The sequence below is a fragment of the Poeciliopsis prolifica genome, unplaced genomic scaffold (genome assembly GCF_027474105.1).
Source record: "Poeciliopsis prolifica strain line A6 unplaced genomic scaffold, Auburn_PproV2 SCAFFOLD008, whole genome shotgun sequence".
NCBI lineage: Eukaryota > Metazoa > Chordata > Actinopteri > Cyprinodontiformes > Poeciliidae > Poeciliopsis > Poeciliopsis prolifica.
Window position 1 is genome coordinate 12,630,811 of NW_026562383.1, and position 12,285 is coordinate 12,643,095.

At 41.8% G+C, this 12,285-nt stretch overlaps 1 protein-coding gene across 1 annotated transcript in view; it reads right to left on the minus strand.

Moving 5' to 3' along the window:
• Positions 1–3,089: 3,089 nt before the first annotated feature.
• Positions 3,090–12,285, minus strand: part of bcl2b (BCL2 apoptosis regulator b) — a 33,555-nt gene continuing 24,359 nt past the window's right edge. The window contains exon 2 of the mRNA XM_055033191.1: positions 3,090–6,383. Coding sequence (XP_054889166.1) covers positions 6,246–6,383 — 138 coding nt within the window. The 3' untranslated portion in view covers positions 3,090–6,245. The remainder of the gene's footprint in view (positions 6,384–12,285) is intronic.

Sequence of the window (12,285 nt, forward strand, 5' to 3'; positions counted from 1 at the left end):
GGGACATCAGTCTACATATTTTGACCATGCTTAACCTTATAGTGTTGTGGTGGTGGACTGGTGTCGGTCCCCTGCATTCAGACTGTAAGTGTTATAGAGGTTCTATATAAAGAAAAATAAAATTAACATCAAATGTGTACAAATTTTCATCCCTAAAAAGTACAGTCTTTCTCTTTGAAATGAAATTGAAAAATATTCAAATAGTACTCTATAGTTTTGAATGCACTTTATTTTTATGCATACATTTTAACCAAGCCTGACTTCAAATTATTTTGTGTATATGTTTACATGCAGTCATCTGCACCAATAAGTAGCCAAATTAATAACTTAAGCTTTTTTGTGTTGAGAAACATTCAACCAGCCTCCAAAAACTAATGAAGACACACATGTCACGCTGTGTGTTAGAGTTTTCTCTTTTCACAGCTTGAACACGGTTTGGGTGTTGATGCCAGGGAGCTGGAGCTGGCAGATACCAGACACAGACTTTCCCCCCTCAGTCTTCTCTCTCCTGCCGATTATCATGCGAGATCAGGATCCTCGTCTCTCTCAAAGAGCCGACGCTTCGCCAGCTTCAGACAGCAGAGAATTCTTTACCAAAACGAGCCGCTGAGCTCTCGGCCCTCCTTGTGGCAGGCAGCCCTCCAGATTAAACCAATGCCGTTGGACTGGGGCTGTTAGACAATATTTATTTCAATTCAACGAGTTAAATTTTACCTTTTTTTTTTCCTACAAATATGTTAATGGAATTCTGACGGTTGCATGAAATATAAGGTTTTGAGGTGTTGTGGTTAAGAGAGTCTGTCAGGCGTTCTGGAACATGAATACACCTAAAATAAGCAGGGCAGTGATCACTGGACGGGAATTAATAAACTGTTTTAGACATATAATACTAACTACTAGACACATTAATTAGACATATCTTTGAACTACTTCTGTTTATTTCGGCTTTTTCATATTGGTTTGGAGAAGTCCAAACCTTAGGGTTGGGGTTCAAACCCTCCTTCCAACCCTAATTCTGACTTTTTCCAACTTAACAGCGTTTGATTGTTTTCAATTTAAAATGTATTTATCAAAACAATGCTGACACATTTAAGTATTTAACTTATCAGTATTTTTGTATTACAGTTTCTAAAGTTTTTCACAAAACCTAACCCTTCCTTCTTGTTCCTGCTGTTTCGATGGACATGTGTTTAATCTGCCAAGCCAAAGAGTAATTCTCCAATGAGAGATGAATACTGGTGAACTTTTAGATTTTTCCATCCTTGTTTTAAACACAGACTGTTATCTGTGATTAATGCTCTGAAAAGATTGCATCATAAAATAAGCTCTGGATGCACAGTTCTACCCTGGTAAGGAATATCAATCTGTTCTGTTCAAGATAAATTGAGCAGCAACTCAAAGTTTGGTATTTTATGCTGTTTTGCAAAAGTTGACTGACTTGCTATTATATATAGAGAAATATATATATGTATATTTTTTGTTGTCTGGGTTAATTTCATATGAAGACTGAAAAGTCCTTGTACGGATCCTGTCTGGTACCCTTAAACATGTTCAGACTATGCTTTTAACTGTGCCAAGCTGACTTTATTGCTGAATAAAAATAAACGAAACATTTATGAAATTTTTGTCACAATGTACAACAATTCATCTGACAAGGTGAGAAATTATGGTTGGACATAAATGGAGCTGCTAAAATGTATGGAAGCCATAATATGAAGAAAAAAAAAAGAAAAAAGCAAGCTCGTGTGCGCACGTGTGTGCAGCAGCAGCCACAAGGTGACGCTGCAGTACACACCTTCTGCAGCACAAACTTGCCTCTGTAGCTGATCCTATCTCGGTGTTGGGAAACATCTTTCGCTTTCAGTATTTACATTTCAGCCTCATTTGAACAATTTCTCAAGTTGTGTGCTGGCGTGTCTTAAACCTATTTAAAGAAATTTGCACAGGAAGTTTTTAAAGCTGTTAATTTGGCCTGTTAGTGAGGAGGGAGCGAGGATCTGATGGACTACCAAATGAGGGGTAAAACTGGACCAGGCTTCCTCCTGACAATCCGCTTTGATCTCCCAATCTCCCCTGTGATATCGAGCTCTGGGAAAGCCTCCTTCACACCTTGTAGCCCTAAAGCAGAAGATCCAGGGGTGGGTGGGTGGGTGGGTGGGTCGGGGGGCAGCTTCTCTGCAACCTCCACATCGTTCCTCCTCTTCACTGCCCATTTTTTTCACTTTCTATACCCAGACATTCACCATCCACACCCACACCGGACTCGCTTTTGAAAGTCCAGGACTTGATTTAAAATTCTTCTTCAGAGCGAGTCATGCATTTTATATGCATGGTGAGAGCTGGAGAGGAGGTAGAGGAGGGATGGAGAGGGGCGTCTTCACTCCAAATGAACTTTCCTCTGCTGTTGGTCTCCTCGGGGATATTTCTGCCACACACACACACACACACACACACACACACACACACACACACACACACCCACACACACACACACGCACACACACACGCACACGCATACGCACACACACACACACACACCCATCACAGTTTTTTTTTTTTTCAATCTCTGCTTGGCCCTCATTTTCTTGTGCCCACTTGACTCTTTCAACATTAGGTTTTACTGCATCATGATCTGCACAGATTCCAGCGAGCAGTGAGAGGGTCCGCAGCCTTTGAAGACAAGTGTGATCAGAGCAGAGGCAAGAGGGCGTACAAAAACCTGGCCCCGGGGCATTTGTGAAGGGGAGGCGGCAGAGGAGGGTTGGGGGGGGGGGGAGGGGGGTCTCTGCACTCTGGTGTTTAGCAGCTGAGGAGGGGAAGGCTGACAAGTGCAGTAGCGTTTGGGGACAGCTTTGATGTCTGCTGCTGCTGCTGCTGCTGCTTCTTCTGCTGCTGCAGTCCTTCACAAGGAGACAGTCGCCTTGACACGATCAGGCTCACGCAGGGCTGTGATAGATGTAACAGATAATCAAAAGAGTGGAGCTGATGCGCCGCTCCTCACCTTTGAGCATCTCTTATTCTCTCTCCGCCTTGTTGACTTCGCTCCGAGAGGCAGCTGAGAATCAATAAAGACAAACACAACACGGAGCTCAAGACTGCATCTGCTGGAGAAATCTGATTTATTAGGAACAATATGATCCCACTAGCTTATTGTGGATATAGCGGTAAACAACAGGAACACGATTCACTTTCTCTTTTAATAAGTGCTACAGGTTTTTTTTTTTGTATAGATTATAGACAATGAAACAGGACAGCAACAAGAGTGCTACATTCATATATGCACAGAGGTTATGAAAATGACAGTATATTGCTGTTAAAGTTCTTCCTATCTTCCTGTGCAGGAATCGCCCTCTGTTTCATACAAACACACGCATCACTCTGTGAGCCGTGGTGGCTAAAAGGAGGAGGTTTAGGTCTGGCATTTGACATTTTACACTTTAGTTATTGTGTGAGCATGAAGCGGATGAAAGTGAAGCGGCTATAGTACAGTTACACTACACAGAAACCCCTCGGTGAGCTGAAGCCGCACTGCCTTGCAAAAGCATTCCTATGAGTTGTATTTTTATTTATTTTTATTTTTTCACATTCTGACAAAATTACAGCCACAAACTTCTATGGATTTTATTGGGATTTTGTGTGACAGGCCAACGCAAAATACAGCATAATTGGGAAGTGGAGGAAAAAAAATGATGCATGGTTTTCAAAGTGTTTTGTGCATTTGTATTCCCCAGCAGTAGTAGGTATTTTTCAGCTTGTCTCTGCCACTTTTTGACATTTAAAATCATATTATTTGGCCGTTTCGCCCTTTCAGTACAAACTCAAGCTCAGTCAAAGAACCTTAATCCAGATGCAATGCCCCCAGCATGTCTCACCGTAGATATAACATTTCCACTCTGATGTTTAATGCTGCTGTTTTGATGTCATGACGTTTTGCATGACCTAAACTATTTCATCTCAACTCTCACTGTACTTTTAGTGTCGCTGTTCTGCTGGAGAGCGAACTTCTGAGGAGTGCTTTATGATGCGTTCAGTGCTTTGAATGCTGTCTCATAAGCTAACGGTGCTTAATGGTTCTCCACACCTTGGACTTGTCTGGTGTGTTTCTTGATTTCCATAATGTCTGCTCACAGAACACCTGCTAACATGACACCACATTTTATTTGTTGGCATCAGAGTAAAAGGGGCTGAATAGAACAAACACCACAGTTTGGATTTTTGATATATGTTTTTGAATGTTACATATCCCGTTCTGCACTACTCTGTCTTGGTCTGTCGCATAAAATCCCACTAAAAAAAAAGCAGACTTAATTCTGACGAAATGTGAAAAAGGTTTTGCACGGCACTGTATGCTCTGTCAGATATGTTTTAAATTAAAGACCAGCACAAGTTTACTTTGGTTTCCAGCTCTCTACACATGTGTACTGTGAAGTTGTGGCAGTTTAAGCTGTGAGGAATAGTTTTAATCTTGACAGAATAGCAGCCGACATCAACGCAACACAAAGATTAATTTCTACACATTGTTGTATTAGCAGCCAGGAAACTATGTAGTTTACAGTGTGATTCCATAGAAAAAGGAAAATAAAAGTGACTAGTTTTATTCTGAAAGTCTGTAATCTTGTACCTTGAAATAAATTAAAGAAATGTAGCTTTATTTATTGTTACTTCTTCTCTATAGCCTGTCGTATTATAAATACAGTTACACATCATGGGCATCTATTGTGTTACGGTTGACTTTCATCCATGCAACGAAGAAACAGAAAGAGAAAATCCAAATTCCCACTCCGCGAAAAGGCTGGGAAGACGTGTCCAACCAAAAATATTTTGGGGACCTGGAATTTTCCATCAGACTGCAACACAAGACGAACATCAATAAAACAGGCTGAAAGGAATAAAAATCAATCCCCGGGTGCTTTCGGAGGCCGGACAGAAAAAGGGAGGGAGGGACAGCTCAGGTTCCAACGACCAGGAGTCCACTACCGAAATGCTGCGGACTTGATTTCCACCCAGTCACATGTGGCCACACAAGAACATTTCTCTGTCAGTCCACGTCAACAGCTGTCTGTGTCAGAGCGGATTCATTATTGAGTTACTGCGGGGCGGCAGCAACTGGAGGACACACGTGTCGCCTGACACCTGGGCGAGACCAGACAATTGGACCCCAAAAGGGCTCTGTGAGGAGAACCACGAGCAGTCACAAAACTCTTGAGTTGTTTATGCTAATAGTAAAGCTATGAATCTACTTCACATTACACTGCTTGAAGAACGAGCTCTTAAAATTGTCCGGTCAGACGTTGGAGGCTGAAGAAAGCAACATTTATTGTACCTCTAACCGATTCTCTTTGTGCGCTCGACTGCACGTTTCCCTCAGGACACTCAGCAACATACCTTCACGCTTTATTTTATGCTCCTTGAAAACACACGCACACATAAACAGGCACACATACACACACCTCCTTATTTGGTTTGGCATGCAAGAAAAATAAAAACCCAGCACGAAAATCAAGGAGCTTTCAGCTGAGCTGAGCTCAGGCTTCCTCTCCCTCCATTACAGACCCAGAGAAAGAGAGAGAGAGAGAGAGAGAGATAGCATAGTGGTGCAATGTGTTCACCTGAGCTGTGTGAGAAGTGAAAACAGTAGACACACGCTGTGCTGGCTGCAGTGAGCTGTTTCCATTACACAATCTAAGCAGCTGTTCTACAGAAGTTCTTTGAAGGACGGCTGTAGGGAGGTAACTGGAGTCCACAGCTCAGACAGGGTCCTTCATCCTATAACAAGGTTTTGGGGATCGGGGTCCGCTGCGTCTTCATCACCAAGCCCTCCTAAAACAGGTCCCGCACTGCCACACCTTTCTCGTGTCTATACTCTACCATTCAAACGTTCATGCAATAAACTAGTACAGAAGCAGGCAAGAAATGAAAGAAAAAGACGTGCATTCCTTCTTCCTCCTCAGCCACAGTCAGCCTGGTTTTCTCGCTCCTCGGATGCGTCTACGGGCCGCGCCTCTGGTTCCCTCTGCTGTTTTTTGATTCGTGTCTGTTTTGACAGAAGGGGCATGAGGAAAAGAAGCGTTCACAGAGAGGCTTTGAAGAGGGCCAGAATCGGTCTGAAGGTTGTCTCTGAGGGGGTCAGGGGCATCTTTGAAAACAGGAGGCGCAAGAAATAAAAAAGGAGGAGGAGGACGGTGCTGAGAAATAAAGTTGAGCCCGGAGGAGTCAGGAGATGAAGAGAGAGATAGAGATACTGTTCACTTTTGTGCAAGGTATGCTCCGATGGTGACGCTGGCCGCTCCGAGCGCAGCCAGGCCAAAGACAGTCTTGATGGACGGCCAGTAGCAGCTGAAGACCGACTCCTTTTGTCTGTCGTACAGTTCCACAAACGCATCCTGGAAGAGAAACAAACAGAATATAAAGGTCAATCCGGATGCAAAATGAAAGACTTTGACCAATACAGGAGGCAACCCATACTCTCACGGTCTTTGGTCCAGCTGTGAACTTAAATACAACTACAATGAAATGCATATCAGTGAGGAAATATATTTTAAGCATTTTCCTAACAACTGAAGGTTACATAGTTACTTGATTGCACTATGCACCTAGAAAATACATAATGACACCCCTCTAAAAAAGATTGTGACAGCTCTAGAGTTCTGCAAATCTATTCCCATAGGAGCAAGTCTTTGCTTTTCTAGCATTTTTGCCCGTTTTGGTGCTTCATTCAATTCTTTTGTGCAAAGCAGAAGTCTTCATAATCAGGAAAAGCAAACCCTCCTTGTACGAACGGCACCAAAGTTTGGTGAGACAGATTTCTTTTTTTCAGAATAATGTGAAATTACCCTTTAAAAGGTAAATCCCCTGCCGCTCCCAGACATGGGTGGAAATAGAGTGTTATTACACCCATGTTAAAGAGAGATCCATTACACCCGCCTACGCTCATGCTCCAAGAGAGATACCCAGAAGCAGGCTCCAGCCAAGCCAAACATGGGAGTCACCACAATATAACACCCTCGGCATAAAAATATATTGTTACTCTGTGGGGTTTAAAGAGGCAGGCTGCAAATTAAGCGCGTGTGCGTGTGTGGAGCGAATGCCTCAGCAACATGTCTCAGACGAGGAAATACAGACGTCTGCTCATAAGCAGCGACAGCAGGAACAGCTGGACAGGAAGTGATGGTGCTAAGCTCTCTGCTGTTCCACACACACTCCACAGCAGATTATCTTTAACCAAAGTACAATAGGCTACATTTCAGAGGTTTAAGGGAGGAAATACCAGCAGCGCCCTTTCAGTATTCTTTCTTTTGTTACAAAGCCAACCACATGAATCGCTACACGGCAAAGTTGTACATCTGGGTGGATCTGATGTCTCTCTTTTCAGCTATAATTTGACCTGTCTGTGAACAATGGTGAATTGCTAAATCTGATTCTTTGCAACCTCCCCGTGTTAGTTCCCGTGGGAATTTGTTATCAATATAATTACATCAGTTTGCTTACAGTGATTATGTTTTATGCTGCTGGGAAAACTTTTTCTTTTCTCTTGATCCTGTTCCAGAAGGTTCATTACGGCGGTACTACAGGATTTCTTAGAAGAAAAATAATAATAAAAAAAAAACACACTACACTAATAAAAGGAGACCAAAGTGCTGTGGGGAGACAAAAGTATTTCCTGTTTCCCTTCCCATTCTGAGGCATTCCTGAGGCTGGGGTCTGATGACACAAGGGAGGAAGAATCAGCAGAATCCTGCACGCCTCGGCCCTCTGGTGTCTTTAACTGCAACAGGGTCTTTTTAATTACCCAACCAAAAATAGCAATGTCAGCGCGTTAACACCCACAGAGGGAATGGTGTTATTCAGTAGTCATCAATAAATGAGGGGTCACTTTAGTGCTAACCATTTACCATTAAACATAAGCTCAAACTGATGGTACACCACTGTTGCACAAAAGCGTTTCATTCATTCAAAGCAGCAAAAAGTTACAAAGTCCTCCTTGCGTCACATGTCGCCATGCTTTCAAAAATTTCACAAACTTGCAGACTGGTTGGTGTTGCTGCTTATGGAAATTGGAATGTTGAATTGTATGTCTTCAAAACAACTACATTTAACTCCAGGTTGACTTTTTCAGTAGAAACAAAGAACAGAAAAAAAATGAAGAGATTTACAATGTCATTCAGTTTCACAGCAGAATCATTATAAAGTGCCGAAGGACCTCAAGTAATTTACAAGTTAGTAAATAGTTAAACAATTGGTAGTTTTTATAAATGTAATATATTTTCATTGTTATTTTTGGCACAGAATCATATGCCCATTTAGATGAGTGGATGGATGGATGATGTTTTCCTAGTTTCACTTCTATGCAACATAGTCATTTATTTTTTGTCAAGCATAAAATTGTATCATATAATTTAACATTTTTTTTAGATTATATGATTCCTGTTTAGGTGAATATACCAACATTAAAATCCAATTATGTACATTTGAAATCCATGAGAAGATAATCTTAAGTTTCCACCTTCAGCTGAGAAACACTTTTCCCACCTACTTCACTAAAATAACACTTGACTGAGGATACAACTCATATCCAGCATGTGTGCATGTGACTGACCACCAGTACGGCTCTACAAAATAGCAAGCTCATGATGAATGTCCTTGAGAGGCCCCAGACAGTCGCCATAGATTCTATTTAAGTCTAAAACAAAAGAAGGCCAATTATAGAAAGAGGTTCGCAAGAGATGTGATGGGAGTGTGAATAAAGTCCCAGAAGGGTGTGGATGGTAATGACTTCAAACTAACTCCGGGGAGAGGAGGGAAGCGGAGGCAGAGGAGAAGGGGAGGGATGTCAGGTGAGTATCATGGGACCGAGGCATGCTCCACTTCAGCTCCTGGAAGTTTTTTTCACCCACATGGGAATGTTTCCAGCAACCATGTGAGAAAGGAGCAAAACAAACCGTGAAGCTTTCCCTTTCTCCTCCGTCCCTGTTCCTCCTGCAGCACCGAAGGGCATTATGTTAATGCAAGCATTTGGAAAAAAAGAAAAAGAAAAAAGGAGCGATAAGCAGCTGGAGAACAGCACGCCGAAATTTGACAGGGACACGAACAGGACAATACATCTGCATTACAACAAAAGCTCCCGCGGCATCAGCAGCAGGTGTGCGTTTGGGATAGAGAGTCCAAACAGCGGCCTTTCAGAGTCTTCATTTTTTGGATCAGTGGCTTTTAAAAGGTCACAGCCAGCCAACAGAGAGCAAGAAGCCAAGAAGAAAAATGCTTTCCCAGGTTTGTATCCCGCCCCTTTCTTCACACACAATGAACCTCTCTGAGACACTCATATGGACATAACTGCGAGGAGTTGATGGGGTCCCACACTTCTCCACAGGCTGGAAACGGGCCGCTCATGCGTCATGGTTACCCAGACTAGAGGCTCCGCACACAATTTGCTTTTCCCACCAGCGGGACAGATCTCGGTCCTTAACCTCTGATTTGTTTTTCACATGCTCGACACCTCTGGGTTTTGTTTGGTGTCTTCCTGATGGACACAAAGGGATTGTCTTCTGCCGGCTTCCTCGGATTGGTCGGATGCTGTCTCACGGGCGACAGGAATACCAAACATTTGCCTGTTCCTGTGTGTATTCGCTGTGCTTTTGAAAGTAATCCCTCAACCTGTTCGGATAATAATGATTCATCTTACGCGCTTGTCTAGCTGTGTTATGAAAAATAAATAAATAAATAAAAACAACAACACACAAGCAGTAATTTGCCAGCTGTTAAAATGATTAGGTGACCGTCTCTGTTTTGTGACGTTTCTGTGGGCTGGAGGAGACGGAGTGAAAGGGATGTGGGTTAAAGTTCAGTTTGTAATTAAGGAGCCTGTTGTGGCTTCGCTGCTATATCCGCCACTGTACCAGGCTTCCCCGCATGTTCTGTTTATTTTCAATCCATTCACATAGCAGGACACTTATAGGCCAATATTGCACATGCTGCCTCCCAGGGCACCGATGATTTTTTTTAATGAGCTTCTTACAGACTTCTTCTCACCTAATTAGAGTCAAACAAAACTCCCTTTTGAAGATCCAAAGTGGGTTCAAAGGGGGAAAAATGCCAGGAAAGCATTAATGTCCTTATAATTCATAAGTTCAGATCAACACATCTATTAATAAACGTAGCTTCATCTCAGTAGTATATCCACAGTCACAAAGGAAAAAAAAGAACAAAATCCCTCACTAGACACAAGGGGTGACTTGTCAGCTGCTGCTTGTCTGAAAAAGGTCAAATAAAATCGGTTCCCCAGGGAGCCCCTCACAGACTGGCCCCAGATAAAAATTTGAGATGACGGTGGAGTTTGTTGCAATACTCGTTACCCGATGAATCCCCTTGTGTCAGCAGCCACAAAACAGCTTGCAGCAGCGGACAGAGAGCCCTTCGCTGACCTGTGACAATACTGCAATTTGGGGAAACAATGGTCAGACAGCCAAATGATGACAAAGTTCACTGGGGAGCGCAACACATCATCTGTGCAAAGAACTTTAATGGATCAAACCACAGAACAATGCTTATGCAGTAGATCAGTTCAGCAGGATATGACCATTAATTAATCACCCAATTGGCAAGACAGTTTTTTACATTTGATTTTATCTTGATTAAAAAAAAAAAAAAATCCAAGAGAGCAATTTTTCATAGAAACTGATGGGGGTCAAAACCTCAGTTTCCTTTATGTAAATGCATATTTTAAAGTTGTTAATGTGCACTTAATAATATTTTCCTTAATGCTTGGATTACCTGAATAGCTGCTCATCGTGACATGATTATTTTATTTTATTTTAGTCTCTTTCACAAATACTGAGAAGTCACAAACAAATTATGTTAAAAAATATCTCAGTAGTGACCCTATCAAATATAAAACAAGGAACAGCGTTTACATTCCAGTCATAGATGTCCAAAACAATATGTTTGCACTGAATCTCTACATCCTTTGGAAGTGCTAGAGGGTGTTATTACTCCACAAAGGCACCAACCTCTCCTCATGTGAAAGAATAAAAGTAATAATAGCCTTTGCAAAAAAAAAAAAAAAAAATAGAGAGAGTCCATGACGTGAACCATAAGGAATGGAAAACCATGTTCGTTTTCTGTCTTCTTGAGTTTCTCTGCAAACTCAAGTTTCACACTCCCAATAGTCATTACATTCAGACGTAAAAGGAGAAGCTTTTTTGACGTTTGGATGCAACCCTAAAGACTCATAAATATTCAAATGTGCGTCAGCAGCAGCGGCGGCAGCATTTGTATGTTTACAAAACAGCTCGCTCTCCCATGGGAGAGAGCTTCCACCGCTGGAACATGAAACACGATCGCCAGTAAATCACCCACTCTCCTTATGACACTGTGTGCTTTTTATTGTCTCCATTATTCATTGTCTGTAGCTGCCAGGTAAACAGGAGTAGTAACCTTACACACGAGACTCTGGGTTTTACTCCGGATCCACAGAGCATATTGTAAAGGTATCACATGCTTTAGCCTTTTGGAAATAAACACAAAGTTGTGGATATTTATCAAAAGTAAGAAAAAAAATACACATGGTTTTCAAATTTTTTTCTGAAAATAAAAATTTGTTGTTGGGCAGCAATGGTGCGGGGTTAAAGCAAGACCATTTGTCCGGCCTCAGGTTCGAGTCCTGTCACCTGATGACTTCTGCTGCATATCCAGAATAAATAAAGTCCAGTGTGATCAATTACATTACATTACAGAAGTCGCTTTCTTAGTAAAAAAGAATACAAAACATCAATCGTCTGATGTGCAAAGCTGGAAAAGTTGTGGTTTAAAAGTGGTTCAACAAACATTACTTCCTATACATGCACATTTGTTGCTACATGTAAACTAACAGAAGTAGCTGTTGCAATTATGAGTTTTAATTTGTGAAATAAAGGCAATCGTTTATTATTCGTCCCCTTGAAGAGGAAATCCAATCCCTACACAGTAAAGCCAACCAAACCCACTGTACGTTTTGGACAGTTGTCAGGAAAACAGTATGATTTCCCAAGATCCCCAACACAAAAAAAAAACAGAAGGCAGTTCCACAAACCACTGACTTGGACAACCCGAACAAAAATGTCTGGCTCACATTTTGGATTTTATTTGTATCCTTTTCCATTCAGTCCATAAATATGTGTCACTTGTGTTAGTCTGTAATAGAAAATCTCTACGAGATACATGAATGTCTGTTTCAATTTGGAAAGATGCAGGGGTATAGATAAATGCTGTATTATCTTTGTTTTATTTATACTGTCAAAGACAGAGCTAAGT